Here is a 21,567-nt window from a genome sequence, read left to right on the forward strand (position 1 = left end):
TGCCGCGTGCTGCCCGAACGGGGCGGGGATGTTCGGGGCGCGATGCGGCCCGTCGACTCCGCCCCCGTAAGAAGCCGGGGCGGGGCTGCACGGTGCTTGCTGCAGGAACCCGCCCTTTAAGAGCCGCCTCCTGCCACCGCGGAGCTCCCTGTCGCCGCCCGACCCTGCCGGCGCCGCCATGGTCTCCTGGATCATCTCCCGTCTCGTGGTGTGAGTACCGCAGCCTAGGAGAAAGGATGCGCGGGGCTTTCTCGGGCCGGGTGCCCCGTTTGGGGCACGGCCGCCGCCCGGAGCGGAGCTGCAGCGGTGCCGCAGATTCCAGCCCGGGGAAGAACCCCGCGTCCCTGGGGGAAACCGCGGGGCGGCCGCTGTCTCGCGGTCTGCGGCCGCGTTCTGACGGCTGCGCGTAGGCTTCCGCGGCCCGGGAGCGGCGGCCTCCTATAAGGGCAGCGCCGCGGCAGTGCGGGCGGCCGAGCCCTTCCTGCGGCGGCTGCGGAGGAGTGGGAGCCGCCGGGGGCTCCCGGCCCTGGAGGCGGGCAGGGGACGACCGCGGTGCAGGGCGCAGGGGAGCCGCGAAGCGCTGAGGGGTCTGTTCTTCTTGCAGGCTGATATTCGGCACGCTCTACCCCGCCTACTCCTCCTACAAGGCCGTGAAGACGAAAAACGTGAAGGAATACGTGAGTATGGGTTCGCCGTGTGACCAGCGCTCTCCTGCGCGTTCCTTCGCGGCTGCCCCGCGAATCCACGGCTCAGCCCGGTGGTGCCGGGAGCTGCCCGCCCCGCAGTGCAGCCCGGACGGCCTTTAGAGAAGTTGCTGGCGAAGGATGCGTACTGAAATGGGAGGCTTAAAGCTGTAAACGTGGGTTGTGGGTTTGTTTTTTGTTTTCCCAGGAAATGTCTGAGGAAGGAGAAGTGGGAGGAAACACTGCAGTCTGGAAGCACATGGAAGTCCAGGGACGAGTAATTTCTTGAACTCTTCTCTTACGTAGTGTCGTTTTACAACTCTTTCAGTACTGCTTCTGTTTTCTTCTAAAAGCCTGAGCAATCTTGCTTGGTTTGTGTTTTCTTATCTACCTTGCTGTTATCAGCAATTTCTCTTGGTCAAGACTTCATTCTCATTCCTTCCTGGGATCGTTTCCCTCTGTCTCTGCCTATGCTATTGTTGCAGTTGCATTATTTAAAGCACCACGTGGTTTTCAGTGATGATGTGTACCACCTTTAGAGAAGTGCTGTTGTTCTAAGTTGATTAGTGGAGGTGAGTTGTTTGGCTTATGGGTAGGATGAATTTCTTTCTGTTTAGGGCGACAAATAATCAGATAGAGAAGAGAGGTAGTGTGGCTGAGTAGGATGTAATTTGCTGATGTTGCCTTGTGGTATAGCCCGAGACTCTTCATCCAGCCAGCTCTCTTTGCCACTTACAAAATAGCATGTCAGCGATAAATGTTGCAGGATCTTTCTTATGCTGCTTCAGTCCTCTAGAACTACCTAGACATTTCCTGTGCACTAGCTGAAAATTCAGCCCCCAGGGTTTAGAATGCAACGGTGGCTGAAGTCAAATTGTTTCATAGTGGAAATTTTTACTTTTCCATTCTTTCTTTCAACAGAGGAGTAAAAATGTCAATGTTCAGTATACACTGATATCCAAAAGAGTGTTTTAGGAGTGAGTATTAGAGGTGTAGTCAGGAATACTTTGAACTTTACTGAACTTGGGGTGCTAGGGTTATGGAATTCATGGTCCCAAGTAGTCTTTGAATTTGTAGGCACACTTTACTGTAAAAACTTGCTTATTTTCTGTAGGTAGGTTGGCTGCTGAGGTACAGAGACACAATGTCTTGCAGAGTATAAAACTTGTATTGATCTGATTTTCTTTTGGTAGATGTTACCTAAATTGCAGCAGGTCTGTCTTAATCTGGCATTGAAAAAGAAATGACATACAGTACTAGAGTTTCATTAAGTTTTTCGAAACAAAATGGCTGCTAATTATATGTTATTAACCTGATCTTTGATTCAAGAAAACACATCTGAAGTAGCAAAATTCATCTTCTCCTTACATTATCTGTTCTTGAGAAGACTATATCAGAACTAAACATGCATATGATGGATTCCATCTGTCCAATTCATTAACCTTCAGAGGGCTTTGTGTTTTTCAACAGAAGCAGAGAGACCAGAACAAAGAAGTTTTGTTTAAACATAGCAAAGGGGAGAATGATATCTGTTCAAACTACTTATGTGAAATGTCAGTGGAAAACTTGAATGATGTGATGCGTGGTTACAAAGCCAGCTGTGTCTGTGCACTACTACTTGCTCACAGTGCTGAAGAACTAATATGGCTGGTAGGGGGAAGACCTTACAGGTGTATCTGTGCTGGAGAGTGTGATGTGTTGAAGGCTACCATGATACAGATTGAGACACCAGAAGCAGTTCAGCAACAGTGTTAGAGTACAGTGCAATTACACCACGATAAAGATTCATGTCCTCAATCAGCCTTGACAGACTGCCTCTAATACCTTATGCTGTTTTAAAATTATTTTTTTCCTTTTACATGTGGTGTGTAGCTTTGATAAATCTACATTTCATTTATGCGTTTGTACTTATTGACTTTATTAAGGTTCTTGGTGCAAAATGGGAAAACAACGTATGAGCAAATGTCTCAGCTAACTGCACACGTGTTTGTTCATCTGTGGGGCAACAAGGACCTGACTTCTCTTTAATGTATCAAAGAATAAATATAGCTTAGCTTGACTGTCAGTTTTTTGACGATGTTAGTAATCTGTGGATAGAAATATAAGGAAAATTAAAAAAAAAAAATTCCTCCCCCTCTGCCACTCCCTAAGCTTTCTGCTTTTCTAGCTCCTGAGAATCTGCACTTCAGTCACTTCTAGACCTAGAACATCAGTCCCTCTATTTTTTTTTCCTCTGGGGAAGAGGAGTAGAATGAATGGTGGCAAAAGGAGACAGAGGGCAAGATCCAGATCCGTGTCCCTTATTTGAAGATGTGTATATACCATACATTTAAACGTACCACACATTTGAACAGTAAAAACGCTTCCATTCAGTTCTTCTGAGCATTGCATTACTACTAAAAAGATGTTACAAGACAGAACTTAGTTTTCCTAGGTTGTCTATTGTGACTGTTTCTGGGTGTTATGAGCTAACTTATGTAACCATGGTACTTATCTCTTTCTGATATTGTTTTCATTCTGAAAATGAAGTTTTTATCCTTTCTTTTGTGTCTTTGAGCCAATTGCTAATCCTCAAGAGTCCCTTACCTTTTACCTTCAACAGTGCAGTATATTTTAATGTTTATATAAGTTTGTTGGAAACTTTCTAGTGACTCTGTAGCCCATATTAGGGAAGTAGTGTAGCTTGGGAATAAGTAAATAATTTGTCTCTTTCTAGCAACAAAGTAAGTCTGATGGATATTTTGGGTGTCATCTGCAAATTAACTTTGACCCTTTCTGAACAAGTATGATCATTGAATCATAAAATGGCTTGGGATGGAAGAGATCTTAAAGATCATGTTGTTCCAGCCCTCCTGCCATGGGCAAGGACACCTACTACTAGATCAGGTTGCCTAAAGGCCTATCCAACCCAGCCCTGAACACTTCCAGGTACATGGCATCCACAGCTTCTCTGGGCAATTTGTTCCAGTGTCTCACAACTCTCACCACAAAGAATTTCTTCCTAACTGCTAATCTCAGCCTACCCTCTCTTAGCTTAAAACCATGACCTTATGTCCTACCACTGCACTTCAGTAGTCTTTCCCAGTCTTTCCTGTAGGCCCCCTTTAAATACTGGAAGGCCACTGTTAGGTCTCAGCCTGTCTTCATATCATCTTTGTGGCCACTCTCTAAGCCTGCTCAAACAAGTTGTTTGTCTCTCTTTTGCTGGGGACCCAGGAGCTGAATGCAGTACCTAGGTGGGTTCTCATGAGAGTGGAGAAGGGGAGAATCACCTCCCTCAGCCTACTGTACATGCATCCTTGGACACAGCTTAGGATACGATTGGCTTTCTGGGATGCAAGTGTGCTCTGCCGGCTCATCATCAGCTTTTTGTCCACCAGTACCCCCAAATCCTCCACAGTGCTGCTCTCAGTCCACTCACTGCCCAGCCTGTATTCATGTTTGGGATTGCCCTGGCCCAGATGCAGGACCTTGTGTTTGGCCTTGTTGAACTCAGTGGCATTTGCAAGGACTCAGCTCTGAGGCCTGCCCAGGTCTCTCTGGATGGCAGCCCTTCCCTCCAGCGCGCTGACTGCACCACACAGCTTAGTGTCCTCTGCAAGCTTGCTGACAGTGCATTCAGTGCTACTTCACTGATGTGACTGATAATGATGTTAAATAGTTCCATCCCTTATACAGACCCCTGAGCGATGCTGCCCACCATTATTAATGTTACATATCTAGTGATATATTATTGTTTATATAATATTATTGTGTTTAGTGTACATTAATATTACATGGTTTTCTGTACTAAATGTAACATTTGGCACTTATACTGCTGATTATACATGTGTTGGGGTTTTTTTTCTGCTGACATTATCTTAGTATGTGGAAATGATGAGTCATCTTTACTGAGAGGACATTTTGCTGTTTTTCTCTTTTCTGATTCAAGTGACTGCTCTTTTGCAGGTGAAGTGGATGATGTACTGGATTGTTTTTGCCTTTTTCACCACTGCAGAAACGCTCACAGACATTGTTCTTTCTTGGTGAGTTCTTTGGTAGTGTGTGGTAGTTTTGCTTGTTTGTTTTGTTGGGTTTTTTTTAAGGTAGTGCTAAGAGTAAGGTTTGTGTAGGAATTTTCAATCCCTGTAAAGTATGCAGGTTTGTAAACGTTGTGTCTAAACTGCTGTCTTAACTGTTTCATAATCTGTAATTTCAGACAGCTGGGATTGTCACTGCCTCTTTAAGAGGGTTTTATCCATTCACAACATGAAGCATTTTTGAGATGCTGTTACATGAAGTGATAAAGTTAGAGGCAGGAAAAAAAAGGGGGGGGGGAGGGATGGTAGAAGGAAAGGACCCGTTTTGCTTTGCAGGCCCATTGTACGATGGAGCAGATCGGATGCACGCCTTTGCTCTGAGACGTTTTGCATGATGAAAATGTCTTCCACTACCGGGGGTGGAGTGAGGCAGCTTTTTATCCCTCAGTACTGTGTGTCACACATGGCAGTATTCAAACAGAGGCCTTCAACAATGACAACAGAGTATCATCATTTTCTTAATGGCTTTAGTGTCTGTACCTTGCACACATCTGGAAGAATACTGTCTAGTCAGTTATGTATTTTAAAGAAATAAGATAAGGAGCGGCTACATATGCTTTACAAATATGCTCCACTGTTTTGCCCCTTCCTACATAAAGTTTTGGAAAGCAAAGATCTGAAAAGTACAAGAGCTCTGGCTTAAAAACGAACCACTGATAACAGAAGTCTCTTAATACTAGCAAAGACAGGAGAAATTTTGCATTCACTTATTTGAATCTCCACTACTGTATCTTCCCAGAGACTTTACTGAGTAAGAAATAGCAGTGAAAGGCTTATATGCTGTCTGTTCTTAGTCACCAGCGTTAGTAGCAACTAGAGAGGTCTGGAGATACTTAATTGAAAACTCCAATAAATGAAACTGCTGTAATAGTAGCATCTGGCAGATAGTCTTTGAACAAACTTAAGAATGGTGAGAGTAGCAATTAGATCAGTATGTTTGCAGGGGTAGAGGTACCCAGTTTATGGAGTTTTCTTGGCTATGCATGCCAGACTAAATGAAATTCCAAGATGTGTCCTATGATTCCAGAGAGGATTCTGCTATTCTGACCTGTTGTATTGATTATTATTATTCTTTTATGCTTGAGTCCTTTCTTTCTCTTTACTCTTTCTGTCTATGCTGCTGTCTACCAGTTATCTCCATCTGTCTCTGTGATGATCTTGATTCCAATCTCCATCTTTCTCCCTCTTTTTCTTTTTCTTTTTTTCCCTTCCCTCTTTCTCTCAGGTTTCCCTTTTATTTCGAGTTGAAAATCGCATTTGTGATTTGGCTGCTCTCTCCTTACACCAAGGGCTCCAGTGTCCTCTACAGGAAGTTTGTGCACCCAACGCTCTCCAATAAGGAGAAGGTACTCACTTGTTGGAAGATACTGACCTGTCTGGAAGTTGATTGAATTTTGGTTCAGCTGCGAATCTTAATGAAAATGCAAATGCATAATTTGAGCTTCTGCTGATGTGTGTAGGCATAGAATGATTCTCTGACAATGATGTCATTCTGCAGCCTACTGAAGACTATAATGTAACCAGTATTTTGCCTAATGCTTAGGAAGTGTTTGGCTATCTTTAGCCCTTATAGCTACTATCAGTAGTTACATTTTTTAATCGTTAGTAGCCATATGTTCTGTAGCCAGTCTGTTTTTTCATGTTCTCATTGTAAGCAATTGCTTTGTTTCAGATGTGATAATTTGGAGATTGCATTCTTTAAATTACAGTTGCATTTGCAAGCTTTCTGTAAGTAGCAGAAAAAATACGATTATTTGACCTATGACAGATTAATCTGGCAGCCTGAAAGAAAAAAAGGTGCCCTGATGAGCTGTGAGTTTTAATGATGATGGGGAAGACTGATCAAGTGTTTGTATTTATTGGTTGGTTTGTTTTTCATTGGTAGCTAAATGCTGTGGTGCATGTTGTCTTCTTAGGAAATTGATGAATACATTACTCAGGCTCGTGACAAAAGCTATGAAACCATGATGCGAGTTGGCAAAAGAGGATTAAACCTGGCTGCCAATGCAGCAGTTACTGCAGCTGCAAAGGTAATGCAGCACCTTGCACTACAAACACAGTTTAACCTTCTGTGACACTCTGGAATTCCACAGTACTTTAACTTTGTATGCCTGGAGTTACTTATGTGGGTCTGTTAGGGGTGCTAGTACTTGGTGGTCTGTTTTACCTTAACACCAGTTTGCCTCGCAGTAAATCTCATCCTTTGATTTATGGGGAGTAGAGGTAGAGTGGAACGGATTTTGCTCTAACCTCTTCCCCATGGGGCTTGGAAGCATTTTTTTTTTTCCCTTCTCTTTCTGGTGATGTTGGTTTCTTTGTGCTTGTCTTAGAGTATCGTAGTGGGGAATGTGGCACCTTCCTTTTTCTGAATGAGATGATTTTGGTGAAGGTGAAGTGTCTTTGATCCTAATTTTTATTTCCTTAGGGCCAAGGAGTTTTGTCTGAGAAGCTACGAAGTTTCAGCATGCAGGATCTCACTCTGATCCGGGATGAAGATGCTGTGCATTTGCAAAGCCATGAGTCACAGCTTCGCCCCTCTGGAGGAAGTCTCCTTGAGACTATTGAAGATTCAGGTACAGAACATCCCTGCTGGGCCATTGTGTGAGGCCTCACTTGGTAAGCCAGCAGGTGAGGAGAGGATCCCTGGACTTCATGCACCAGGACTGCAAGTTTGCAAATTATCTGGGAGAAACTGTTCTTCTTCCTTGTCCCTTCCCAACTACTAATAAATCCCTGTACTTCTTGGATTGTCCTTCTTAAGGAATTTTGACATCTCTCTTCCATGCCCTTAAGGATGGACCAATTTAGACTAGATGTCAACATGTAAAGTCTAAAAATCATATCTGGACATGATTTTTCAAAAATATTTGAAAAAAACCTTTTTCTTATTTCTTAGCTTCCTGTTACTCCTCAGGAGAGGAGAGCAGTGTGGCACAGAGACCTAACGGAACCCCATCAGAGATTAGAACAGACCCATCAGATGAAGATGCAGGTGACAAACTGCCAAAACGTACACAGAGCCTCAAAGCTCCTAAGAAGATGACAAAATCTGAGGTGAGCGGGTGTATAAATTGATTCCAGCACAGACATCGATTCCTAAGTTTTGTCAGAAGGATTTGGCTTCATAGTCTGTGTGTTTAAAAGCTGTTTATTGTAGGCATTATTGGATAGTTTGCTGCTAGAGTCCTACATCAGAGGACTTGCCATCTGCTTGCTGTCCTGGTCTCTCTAGTTTTTGTAGTTTTATTACCTGTCTCTGTCATAAGCCAGGACCTAGCTTTGCTTTCATATTTAGGCAGTAGATATTTTTAAAGTGTTCAGAATAGGTCTGGACCTTTTTTAGATCTCCAAGGCTTACTTCTTTGTTGACCCTTCTACTTTCTTCCATAGTATAGTGGTAATGGGCAGGGAAACAAAGGAAAAAGATTTGTTCCCGTGCTTCATAGTGAGGAATTGTTGAAGTGAGTCAAAAGTTGTGAAAAGGCTGTAATGACTCTGTGCAGTTCACTGTGAATACAGAAATTTCAATAAAGCCCTTTGTAAGCATATTGTTTTTCCATAGATGACCTATTCTTTAGTTTGAATTACTGATTCAAGATGTTTCTACAATTTGGGCCATTAGGAATGGTCATCAAAAAGCAGAAAAGTTAATAGCAATGAAATGCTGTGTCAGTGTTACTGCTTAGAACTTTTGTAATGTCTAAAGTTTTGTCAAGACAGCTAACTTCAATTTGCTATTGCATTTCCTATTTTACAATGTCTTCCTCTTATTGTTTTCTGAAGGATACGCTCAGAGTAATTCGATTAGCAACAAAATGAATATTTAAATAGACTGTTTGAAACAGATGACGTGAATAGGGTCACTGTGCTGTAGCTATTTTGTCCTACTTTCACTCTGCATCTTTTTCTCTTTCTATTAGACATCTAGGTGTTGCAGTTAACTAATATAAGATACCTCTTTCTTTCTCCTCAGCTGCCTGTAAAAAGTGTGAAAGCCCGCCCTAAGAAGAAAGCTGCAGGTTCTTTTACTTCTGGAGAGTCATCCTAAGGAGACTTCCCCTCCACAACACCCGTCTCTGTCCCAGGATTGGCCTGTAACTTTTGAGTGGAAACTCTCCTAAGGAAGGGAGCTGAGATTAATGTATATAACAGATACTGCTTTGTAGAGCTCATTCTAAGGTCAAGGGGGGAAGCTGGGATTGAGAACGTGGAATAGAGGATGCACATCCTCAGGAATTTTCTCCTTTTCATCCCCCTCTTGGAGGAATTGCTAATGTGTCTGTACATAACCTGTTGCTTTGAAATTCCCTCTGTATAACCCTAGCTGGAGAGAATCTTGATGGGGAGAACTGACTAGGGTTAGAGATACCTGTTGTGCAGATGCTGGAAAAATAATTAGATAATGGAGTTCCTCAGGGTTGGGCAGCTCCACAAATTGTCTTATTTTGCTCTGGGTATCCTTCTGCAGCTGTGTTAAGAAGTGCCCACAACGATTCATCCGTCTTAAGAATGGACCACAACTGTCATGTCCATCCCCTTCCAGAAGGTGACTTCAATGATGTATGCTGAGTGCTTTTGAATGTAAAGGACTCACTCACGGGAGGAGTAAACCAGATTATAGATTTTAGTACTGGAAGATGAGCTTGTTTTTATTTTTCTAAGAGGTTAAGTGAAGAAATTAGTAAGCTTAGTTATGAAGAAAATGTGCTATTGTCTGCATACATGAAGGAGCAGATAGATATCCACGGGAGGTAACTGTTGAGAAGGAAAGGTGATCATCCATAAGATTTTGGCAATTTCCTTTTTTCCTTTTTCTTTAAAGCTACTTGAATTTTATTTTTCTGTTCACTTTGATTCCTGTAAAATCATCAGAGTGAGAGGATTTCTGTGTAGTGGCAAAAGCAGTCATGGAGAATGTTGCTTTGTCATTTATTGAATTCCGTGTCATGATGATGCTTTCCTACAGACTAATTCTTTCATTCTAGCAGATTTCTGGGGAAAATCTGACTCGCTGTAGTCTGCAGACATACTAGAGAATTCCAGAAGCTCTTGTCTTTCAGCTTTAGGAGATCTATTCTCAGAGTACAAGAACAGACAAATGGCTGATGTACGACCTTGTCTAATTGCAGAACTCAATTTATGGAGGATAAAAGAGGGGGGACTAGGGCGCACTATTCTCCTTTATCAGTCCTCTTCCTTTATCCTACTCCAGCTCTTGCACAAATTTTCTTTTCTGACCATTAGCCACATTTATCAATGTCCTGAGACCTGAGCAACATCCAATGCTTATAACGGAATTACACTGTATGGGGAATATGTTGTGGGAGTGAAACTGCAGAGAAAAGATTAATAGAAATGAGTAATTCTCCTGTTGTTGAGATCTGTAATGGGGGAGCACCATTACATTCATGTTTACTTGCATCTCTTGCTGTGTATTTCTCAGATTACAGTAGGTTCATCACAGGGCCCAGCATTTTGTTATTGACGATGTATAGAAGCCGTACTGTAAGATTCCACAAATATTTCTGTCCTAAAGAGTAGCCCTTCAGAAGTTTGTAAAGTTGAAGATGGAGGCTGAATTTTTTTATTTCGTATTATCTTGGTGGCAAATTGTTATGAATTATCTAATATTTGGGGAAAACAATGAAGTTGTTTTTACTTTTTTTTGTCGCTTTTAAAATTTTAAACCTTGATCATGTTAAAAACTTGTATCTTGTTGTAAGTATTTGTCCTAAAGTATGCACAAATTCTTACCCAGGATCTGATAGAAAATCTTTGATTTGACTTTAGGATTTGAGTTTGGGAGGCAGAGGGTGGAAGGGGGAAGTAGAAAAAGTGTTCATTTTTTCTTCTGTTAGAAAATATTGTATACATGCCTCACTAGTACATGGAATGGCAAGTACTACAGCAAGAATTCTCTCTGTTCCCAATGGAAATACCTCTCCTTAGTGAATATGAGGAAGATTAAGTTGTGAGGAATTGTTCAGTACAAGAAAGTCTAGGACACAAGACAAACTATTATTCTCTATACTCAAAATACCTCTATAACCGTATTTCTGTATTCTGCTTTTCCAACTAAAAATCTCCATGGCAAATTATTTATCTAAATCATTGTGAGGGAGTTGATTTGGAGACAAAGGCTTAGTTAGTCTGTCCTTATGCTAATCTTTCTGCCTTCTTGTGCGTATGCTTCAATAGTCTGATTATTTGGTTTTCATACAGTGACTTTCCAGAATGCTTTCTAAATTCAGTTCATCTGCAGTACCTTCTGCTTTTAATTGCAAGTAGAATTTCTGAAGACTCAATTTTGATGTTTGAATTTGGCTTTGTCCTCCTGAACTAGATGTTTTACCAGGTATCTTTTACTTAACACTGATGCTTGATATCATAGCCTTTGGGTAGGTGTGGGTCAATTGCCCTGACTTCTTGTATATGGAGATTAAATGACTTCTCTTTTTAATTGAGAATCTGGAGTAGTTACAGGCTATGTGGAGTGTGTGATGTACAAAGCTGGTGATGTTAGGCAGCAGGACTTAACCCAGAGCAAGAGAATGTCTTAGTATGGACACTGTTTTCTTCTTCCAGTACAAATGTGACTGCTAGATTTCACTCTGCTTGATCAGAGCCTCTGTAGATCTGCCACCACCCTTAGTGAGTTCCTAGATATAGTTCTGCATTGGATGACTGGTCTTGCATAGAAATTCTCTTGTTAATGAGAATGCTGAATGTGCTGTTTTGGTAAAATGCTTTTAACAGCTGTTGTTCAATGTCTTCAGCAGGAAATGCTGGAATGTAGTTTCAATTCAGTATCTTCTGTGAGCTTGATTGTGCAATTAAGCAAGTGGTTAAATCCGTACCTAGCAGTAGAGCCCACTGAGTTCAGTATGTGTTTGTACCTCTTTCCTCATAACGTCCGGACACAGAAAGAGATTTCTAGAGAACCCTGAATTTCCAGAAATTGATACCTTTGAATTTTATTTCTCTTATTGCCGCCTTAATCAGCAGGAAATGTGTGCCTTAGAAGGAAATTGGGATGGTTATGGAACATGCTGTTAAGCTCTCTAGCTACACAGAGCATTGTATGAAGGCGGCTTGTGTGTTAACTGTGTAGTGTCAGTGAGCCTGAGAGCAACTGTTGAGCTGTACTGAGCCTTTCTTTCTGTCTTCCAAACTTGCATGCAATTCTAGAAAGTATGGGTTATTGCCTAAGAGAGAAATCTGGAAAAAGGAAGAAAATTCTTATCCTTCTTTCTGATGGAGACATCGCATTGACGTATTACTCTGCTGTTTGCTGGGGAGATGCTGGATGACATTCCTCTATGTAATTGTTCAGTATTAAAGACTTTCTTAGATTACTTTTGGGAATTTATAACCTGTCACCAGGCTGACACATCTTGTGCTGATCTCTGAGTTGCCCTGTAAACACACATGGAAAACCTGCAAAAATATTCTTGAGGCTGTGTGAGTTCAGAGAGTGGTTGAGTTTGAAAGGGGATCTCTGCAGGCCATCTGGTCTAAATGGTCTGCTTGAGCAGGGCGAGCAGCTCTAGGTAGCCTAAGAGTTCCTGTGTTATATGTGGTCTGGAGCCTATTGAATTTAATGTTTCATTAATGGTTGAATTTAGTGTTTTTGTATATACATAAATGCACATGCAGCATGGGGATGTACTTTAGGGTTACCAAGGAGAAAGGATCAGGGAAGGGTCACCTTCCATCTGGAATTTGGCACTTTTACTAGATGCTGTGAACAACTCAGTTTTATGTTGTTTCTTGGGTACTGCTATGAAGCCTATTGGCTTCAAATGAGAAGAGATCTTAAGGAGTGTGCAGAGTAACTTGTGGTTTGAAGGTTAATGAAGACAGTAAGCTTTCACAGCAGCAAAGAACCTGTCTTGTGAGATAGGGTAGGGTGGAAAACGGGCTATGTGCAGTACAGATTTGTCTAGGAAATACTGACAACTTCTTTCTGAACCTCTGACCTTACTTCAGCTCTGCACCCTACAGGTTGGAATCTGATTTCTCTCTTACAGAAACCATCCACCTTTCTAAGCTGGACTTGACCTTTGTGTATTTAGATTCTCGAACCTTTCATCACTTCAGAACCATAGTGTTTGAATTTTTCCTCAGTAGTCAGTCGGACTGTGGAAAGTACCTGATAAATATCAAGCACTTTGTAGTAGACATCTTATACTGGGGAAACGCTAGCAGGGAGCTCCAGGGGATGGGTTCATCTGGGAAATTGAATGCACAAACAAAGCCTGTGTTTTGCACCTACTAAATGCTGAATTTTGCTACAGTCATGTACCAGCTATCTGTAGAATCTCAAAAAATCCATGTCATAATTGTCGGTGTTCTGTTTGTAAAGAAAAACTGGAATCACAATAACATGAAGTGAAAAGAAACAGTGATTAGCATACTTTTTGTTTTGTTTATTTTTGTTTTTTTTTTTTTCCTGGTAATTAGGCTGTAGCTGCTGCTTTTCCTCAACTTTTTCTATAAACACATAACAAGCCATTATTTTCTAGCTCTGTTTCCCAGCCCTAACACCCTAGAAGTAACATTCGTGAGAAGATACAAAATTGAACACACTCTCAGTGACCTATAGACAGAGTCTCATATAATGGGCAACTTTCTGAGACTGAATCTGAAATGTTTGCTGCTATAGCTGAAATGCAGTGCTAGACTGACTAATCAAAGATAAGAAATTTAGTTGTAGTCTTTGCAGCAGGTCAGAAAGGGAGAGCTTTGCTAAATGGCAAAAACAAGTGTAGGCAGTACTGCCAGAGTGCATTTCATAGCAGTATTGTAGGAATAACAGCTTGGGTATGAATAAGTGAGTATCAGTACACAGTAGTTGACTTGCAGCAAAATTTGACCTGCTGATTTGCCTTCTTTCTTGACAAGGAAGATTAGCCTAGCTCATCCATGCAAATGAGCTGTGTATAGGTGTCTATACTATGTGTATTTAAACAATGGGCAATTACAGCATCTTTAAAGAAACTTTTTTTTTTTTGCTTTTTTCCTTTCCACCCATTCAGACAAATGAGGGGGAAAAAAAAAAGCAGAAACTTCCTGTAGTTTTCATTGCTTTGGTAACAGTAGGAGAAAATAAGTTCTCTGGTTATTATCCAGAGTTTGGAAAAATGTTGTTCCGTCATACAGGAGATGGGTCTCAAGCGTGCTTACGCTGTCAAAGGTGGGAGATATTTCTCATGAAGCTTTGTTGGAAATGCCTCATTGGCACACAGATTGTGTGTGTTTAAAATGCATTGAAAATATTCTGAAATTGAGAGCAAGAAGCACTTCTACTCGTGTGTAGTTTATCTTGTTTGCTTATAACTTGCATGAGGTAATGAAGACTTCTTACTCACCATGTATCAGAGTTGTGGTATCTATATTCATGGCACTGGACATCAGAAATGCATAAATGAGCCCTGAAGCATTTCTACTAACCAGCTGGCACATTTCACGAGAGGTAAGTTAGACTTAAAGTATGAACATCTTAATTCTATGTTATGGTTTTCTAGAGAGAAAACTATGTCGGGGACTGTAAGAACAAGATGGTTACTCCCTAACAAATTATTAGCTTTTGTGTGTGAATGAAAGCCAGTACGATAGCCTCTGTAAGATAAATTCCTTCAAATAGACAGTGTTTAAGGTATTCAACAATATTTTACTGAATATCACCTTTTTACACAGTTTACCACTTCTGCATGTGCACTTGACTGCCTTAAGGGATCTGAGGGTTCTGGTTGATGGCAAGCTGAACATGAGTCAGCAGTGTGCCCTCACAGCCAATATGGCCAACTGTACCCTGGGTGATAATATAAGGGTCTAGAGGGCAAGATGTATAAGGAATGGACAAAGGTGACTTTCTTTGCTCAGCCCAGAGCAGGGGAGGCCTCATGGTGGCCTACAGTTCCTCATATGGAATGGAGGGGCAGTGCTGAGCTCTGATCTTTGGTGACTGGACAGGAGTTAAGGGAACAGTATGGAGCTTTGTCAGGGCCTTTGTCGGCCTGGATTTTTGGGAAGAGTTGTACGCCAGAGGGTGGTGGGCATGGAACAGGCTCCCCAGGGCTGATAGAGATCAAGAAGGACAACGCTCAGGCGTAGTGTTTGATTTTTTTTTTTTTTTTTTTTTTTTGGGTGGTCCTGCGTGGAGCCAGAAGTTATCCTCAGTGATCCTTGTGGGTCCCACCCAACTCGCAATATACTATCATTCTAACTGTGTGAATATCAAAGAGCGTTTTCCACCAGAGTACAAGTGGTTTTGACTGTAAATTTTCAGAAATTAACTCCCAGTGTAGTCAGAGAGGAAAAAAGTCAAAGCCAGACAAAATTGTATGGAGTATCAGAGGAACCTTGCCATAAAAGGGATCGGAGAGGATTCATTGGAGAGAATGTTTTTCATAATTTACTCTTACTAGTTGATTCCAACTGATTCTTAGAGCTTTCAAGAGCCAGAGTAAAGACAATGCTGCACAATGTGTTGTAAGGCAAACTTCTGTGCAGAATGCCGGTCAGCACCCAGAATGCTCTCCTGTCAAGCCTTAATTGCAATCTTGAGTTACTATTGGTCACTGCATCTCAGTGGAGATGTAAAGTATAGAAAGAGTATATTCTGTTGGAAAATCACAAAGTCACGAGAGTGGTTGTGTGAAGATACAACTGAAAGAACTGCTGCAGGTTACCTTGAAGAATAATGACAAAAACATGCAATGAGGATTTAAAATATAGAATTGTTAGTTTGCGATCAATACAATGGTAAGGAGTAGCAGGATTCAGTTAATAAATGGAGAAATTGGCAGCCGTGTATGTATTTTGTTGTTGGATTGTGCCCGTGCCATCACTTGCTTCACATAGTTCCAGATTTTACAAGTTAGGTAACATTTTCACACAGAAACTAAGATTTTTATCTTAGGTAATGCTTAGTGACTTACCAACAAGAAAGCAAGCTGAATTTCTTTTGATGACTTTCTTAAATTAAACAACACAAATCCTCAAACCTTATTTGGTATTCATGGTGCTGCCTCCTGGGGAAATCACTGAGTTGATGGACTCCTCACTTCTGACTTTCCTGTTCATATTATTTCTCAACTGTTGTGAATGTCACAGGTAGATGAAACTTTTGAGATTTGACCCTGAATTTGGTTCTAAATTCAGGTATGCTGAGCTATGTATGAGCTAGCATTGTTTGAATGAGAGTCCAGAGAGAAAATGAAAAAGCTGAGATGAATCTAGCCAGGCAAAGGTCGCTGAAAGACCTTCCTTGAAGTGCACAAATTAAAGATTACATAGTAATGCTTGTTTCTGATGCAACATTTTCATGATAAAATTTCCATTAGCGTAGCGCTGATCTAAAAGCATTTAATTCACAGGGTTGTGGATTTGTTTGTCCACCAGAGGGCATAATGCAACATAAAATCAGTGAAAAAGAGAGCAAAGACCTGCCTGAAAATAGATTGAGTGTGACTGGTCGAGCATCTTGAAAGTGAACTTCCTGCTTAGAAAGAGAGGGCATAAATAAGTAAAATTGACCTTAAATCGCCTTAGCGGAGAAATATGAAGTAATGCTGCAGATATCTCCTATCTAAAAAGGCTGTTTAAACTTGCTGGGCTTTTTAATTTAAGTATTTTCTAGAAAAGCTTATGTATACAACAGTATTAGACAGTAACTGTCCTCAGATCTTTTAATTGTCCATTCAGACAGTTTTCTAGCTCATGAAGGAGCTCTGTAAATGGTAGTGTTTGCAACTCTTTTTGTTTCTGCTGGAATTAAACAGTTTCTTTGTGTATGTGTACCTTAGCAGTGTCACTCTAATTTATGGTTTGAATTTTGTAGTATTTTCTGTTAAGAATCAGTAGTTTCTATCAATTGAATCTATATTTTGTGAAAATAGAAGCAAGTTCAATCTAAAAATACAGAGTCTAGTAGTTTCTATGGTAACTTGAAACCATGGCAACAGAGAGTTAGCACTCTGAAAAACTGATAGAGGTTAAGGTTTTTTGTATGTTTGTTTCATTTTAAGTCAACAAGCTAATTAACAGCACAAGTGTTTCAGAGAATACAGTGACTTTGTTTTAACCGCATAGGACTGCATTAATATAAGGGATTTCCATCTCAAAATGTATTGGAATTTTAATAGGCACATGGTGAAACTACATACAGTCTTTGTGATTTTGAGAAATAAGAGTTCTTTTATCTGCTACGTCATAGACAGAAACTTAGATTCAAGACAAGTGAAGGACATATCAGGAAGTTGCTGTAGGAAGGAGAATAGTTTAGAAGAGGGGCAGTGGCTATTATTAAATGTGTAACATAGGTTTGGTATGTTTCTGTTCCACTTTTTCATCATGAGATCAGAGAGTTAAACAACATAGCACTTTCACATCAGTGCTAAGTTTTGGCTGCTCTGAAGCAGTTGAGACCCCAAGAGGCGTTATAAGCCATTATAAGAAAGAATAATGACTTTAAGAATGATATTTACAGTAAATATATACTAAGGGAGGTGGAAGTGGGCTCTCATGACTAAATCTTGTATCTACCAAATGGCTCTCTGCTAGCATAGAGATAATGTAAAATCTCTGTGCTACCAACACTCAGCCTAACTTTTAAAGGGAAATATGAGTTTGATCAAAGCCATACTGCAGAATTTTTCAAGATTACTCTTTTTCTCTAGGCCTTGTCTGAAAATTGAGTGGAAATTATGGTATTGCTATTACCACCCATGAATATAGGGTATGTCTTTAATTAAATAGAATTGAAACTTCACTTAGAAGCTAACTTTTGTAAAAGCTAGCTGTTCTGACTGGATTTGCATTTGCCACAGGGTTGCTCCAGCTAATCAGTGGAGTCACTGAGGTGCTCTCAGGCCATTAAGTCAGAAAATGGTTGGGGGAAAAAAAAACAGGCCAAACTGAACTGGTTCAGATAGTCCAGTCTTCTCCCTGGTACTGCTTGCTCTGTGTGATGACCAGTGGGTAGTGTGGAATTAACACACATCTTGAAAAAGCTGCTTCGTGACACTGTCACCTTTTTACTCATGCTCTAAAGCATTGTGGTGTTTAATAACTGGGTTGTTGTTTTTGTTTTGATTTGTTTTTATGATCGTTTTTTTAATTATTTATCTAGGTTTTTTGTAGAGTCATAAAATGTTTGGTCAATTGCTGCAAAGTAATGGTGGCAGGAGGGTTAGAACTAAATGGTCTTTCAGTCTCTTCCAACCCAAGCCATTGCCTGATTCTACAATTATTTTATTAAATATCAAAACCCTGAGGAATCAAGATCTTGTGTCATACTTGCTTTCTTACCAAGGCTCTTTCAAGGAAGATAATTGTGTATTATCTCTTTGATATCTTGCTCTTTTGCTCTCATTTGTTTTTTCCTCCTTCTTTTCCTTCCTTTTCTCTCCAAGAGTACTGTACTTTTTTGTGTGTGTGTGTGAGGATGTGCTTGCATTCAAGAGGTTACCAGCTAATTCTTAATCCATTTGGTTATACTTTTAAAAGCAGCTTTCCTGGTCAGGTCCTCCTCCCTGGCAATAAGGGTCATGAATCTGTAAATATAGCCCTTCTGCTAGGATTAAAGAGTCTTTGGGACACTTGCTGTATTGCATCTGTTCAAGCTGTAGTCATTTGCTGAAGGCTGTAATAGCAGACAAGACAAAAAGGCATCATCAAATACTGAATTTTGAATACTATATATTGATAATGTTTTAAATGAGTCTCTTTTCTGAGTGGTGCTTCAAGCAGAAGTATAAGGTGGCATTGGTCAATAAATGTTGCTTTGAAAGAGACTAGGTTATTTATTTGATTTAGGGGAAGAGGACAAGGTTCTGGAAGTGATTTACTTCTAATTTATTTTGTCAGTTAAATGTTTTGGATAACTTAAAATGAGAATTCCATCTGTCATTAGAAAAAGTTTGCAGATAATTGTGCAAGTATGCCCTTTCGTTCTTTGCTATTGAGCTTACATATTTCCCTTATTTTTTTTCTTTCCCTTCTATCCCCCGCCCCCTCAAGTTCCTCCTTCCTGTGCTTGAGTATTTTTCTTTAAAAGGTTAATGTTTTGTTAGTTTCTCAGTGCGCTGTCTTAAATAGTTTTAATTTCTCTTTATGTCCTTCATTTGTGTTTAGTTTTCTATCTCCTCCCCCCCCCCCCCCCCCCCCGTTGTTGAATGAGATAAGAAAATTAATACAATGCCCTACTGCTTCTGCCATGTAAAAATCAACACAAATCTAAAGAATCTGGTTTGATTCCCCGTTTAGATATTGGCATTTAATAATTAGGTTGTTTCCAATTTCTAACTGTTAAATGAAGACTTGGATTCAAAACACAGCTATATGTACATGTGGCCTTTTTGCTTGTGTGGGTACAGATCATGGTAGAGTCAAGTACTATTACTGAAATGTGTCTGAGAGACCCACCTCAGTTGCAACTACAAATAACTTCTGGACTGGGGAGAATAGAGGGATGAAAGGATTTATATATGCAGAGTTGGAGAGTGGTGAATATCATATGCAGAGACATGATTTATTAGTCAATGCTACGTAGCTAGAATATTTGTGTGATAGGTGAGAAATCTGCAGTCCCACAGAACAGGTAGCAAGAACTTAGCGAACTTGCTGAGATACCTGTGTTGCTAACAAATGGGCAGAGGGGGTATGTGAAATGAACAGGAGAGGGGGGGGGGGGAAAGGACCATGGGAATAACTTTCAGTGGTTGGCATTAGTGGTTGGTCCTTTGTCAGCCCTGCTAGTCAGTAAAGTGGATAATCAGGGCAAACAGTTATAGTGAGTCTGATAAGAGATGCATGCAGTTAGCAGGGTTCTCTTGGCATCTTTCCACTTTGTGTTTTGGGTAGTACTGAGTTCTTGAGCTGAGGGACTGTGGTTTGTGTCTGAACTTAGTAACTGCAGCAATGAACTGGCTGAGTCTCTGTGTTTGATTGGAGTTGAAATCCTTAGCTAAAATTCAGCATATCCCGAGCTGGCATTCTGTTTTTCTACCAGTTGGAGAGGGGAATAATCTGTGTTCTTGAAATGCCTAGAAACTATTGGAGTTGTCTCCTAATCACAGATGTCATTTAGCCACATAAGGGATCAAAATGAAAACCAGACTACCAACCAATGAAGTTACTTGAGTGTAATGTCTTTGTGCTTCTGTCCTGGATTTGACGTGTGAAACCAGGCCTGCTTTCTACTGGATCATGCTGCAGACGATGATAAAGGAAAAAATAAGGTAGCTTCATTTTAAAATCTTAGTCCACTTGCTAGAAGTGGTAGAATTTAGAGTAAAATGGTATCTATGATGTTCTGATTTCAGTCTTAAAATGTATGTATGTCGTGTGTGAATTGTTGTATTTTGTGTAATTATACCTCACCCTTTGGCTGCTTTTTTTCTAATCTGTTCTGTTTCCCTTGTGTGTACTTCATGAAAATATTTTCTTGGATGGTGCTAAGTGAGTGAAGACCTTCTTGAAGTGGTACATCTGAAGAAAAGAATCAGAGATTCTGCAGAAGAAACAAAGAATCATTTCAGAGAAAGTTTGTTTAAACAATCCAGACAGCTCTTGTGCATGTTTGTGTGTTAGTGAATTACAGGGGAAGAAGGTAAAAACTTCCAATTACTTGGCATCAGAGAAACATTGTTATTCTAAACTCCAATAAAGATGAACAGTGAAAATGTGAAGCAGATAAGCAAAGCTTTTCAGTTACAATTTTATTATCTTAATAAGAATAAATCCTTCAGCACGTAAACTAAATAACTGTGATTATATTTATCAAAAAGCTTTTTCAGATAGAGTGTATAAGCACAATATGATGTCTGTAGGAATGCAAACGTGCTGTTGCCATGGAGATTCTGCCATCATCACAGTAGAACGCTGCAAAAGCTACCAGTATTCAGCTTACAGAAGAGAAAAAAAAAGAACCAGACATAACCTTAATTGATTTCTACAGGCTTAATTAAATCTATGTTCTAGAAGTGAAGCAGGAGGTACAGTCCTGCCAAAGTAAATTCAGATTACTTTCAGAAAGTGAGCTAACTTGTATTCTGGGGTTATAGTAACTTTCCATGCAGCAAAAGAGCAAAAGCCAGAAGAGAAAGAAGAGTCTAGTTGATAATGATTAGCAGAGGTGCAACCAAGCAAGTAACTAAGACGAACATACACTGGGTGAGAAAAGTGATTACACGCAGGTACACATTGTACACAGGTGTACACATCTGTGGTAGAAGAAAACATCCACCCTAAAGAGGTAACTTGGTGGACTGTGAGCTGACTGATGGGTGTAATGTTGTCATCACAGGTGCAGATTCTGGTTGGAAGCCTGTAACTAGTGGTATTCCCAGCGGTCAGTGCCAGGGACAGTCTTGTTCAACCTTAATTGGCAACCTGGATGAAGGGGGACAGTGTCCACACTCAGCAAGTTTGCTGATGATGCAAAGCTGGGAGGTGTGGCTGACACACCAGGAGGCTGTGCTACCACCCAACAAGACCTGGACAGACTGAAGAGTTGGACAGGGAGAAACCTGATGAGGTTTAACAGGAGCAATTGTAGAGACTTGCACCTGTGAAGGAATAACCACATGCATCTTAGTACAGGTTAGGGGATGACCTACTGGAGGGGAGTTTTGCAGAGAAGCACCTGAATGTCCTGGTGGACAACAGGTTGGCCACAAGCCAGCAGTGTGCCCTGGTGGCCAAGAAAGTCAATGGTATCCTGGGGTACATTTAAAAAAAGCATGGCCAGCAGGTTGAGGGAGGTGATCCTCCCCCCTCTACTCTGCCCAATTGAGGCC

At 40.7% G+C, this 21,567-nt stretch overlaps 1 protein-coding gene across 5 annotated transcripts; it reads left to right on the forward strand.

Moving 5' to 3' along the window:
* Positions 1–111: 111 nt before the first annotated feature.
* On the forward strand, positions 112–20,457 carry REEP2 (receptor accessory protein 2). Of its 5 annotated transcripts, XM_040647015.2 has the most exons (10): positions 112–210; positions 605–677; positions 892–960; positions 4,632–4,708; positions 5,039–5,206; positions 5,988–6,108; positions 6,679–6,792; positions 7,188–7,335; positions 7,659–7,816; positions 8,736–20,457. In XM_040647015.2, exons 1-10 carry the CDS (start codon positions 179–181, stop codon positions 8,808–8,810), a joined length of 1,035 nt encoding a protein of 344 aa, XP_040502949.1. In that variant the 5' UTR covers positions 112–178; the 3' UTR covers positions 8,811–20,457. The 5 variants fall into 5 exon arrangements, with proteins under 5 accessions (XP_040502949.1, XP_004945118.1, XP_040502950.1 ...); XM_004945061.5 differs by lacking the exon at positions 5,039–5,206; XM_040647016.2 differs by lacking the exon at positions 892–960.
* The last annotated feature ends 1,110 nt before the right edge of the window (positions 20,458–21,567 follow it).

The sequence above is a fragment of the Gallus gallus genome, chromosome 13 (genome assembly GCF_016699485.2).
Source record: "Gallus gallus isolate bGalGal1 chromosome 13, bGalGal1.mat.broiler.GRCg7b, whole genome shotgun sequence".
In the NCBI taxonomy this organism is placed as follows: Eukaryota; Metazoa; Chordata; class Aves; order Galliformes; family Phasianidae; genus Gallus; species Gallus gallus.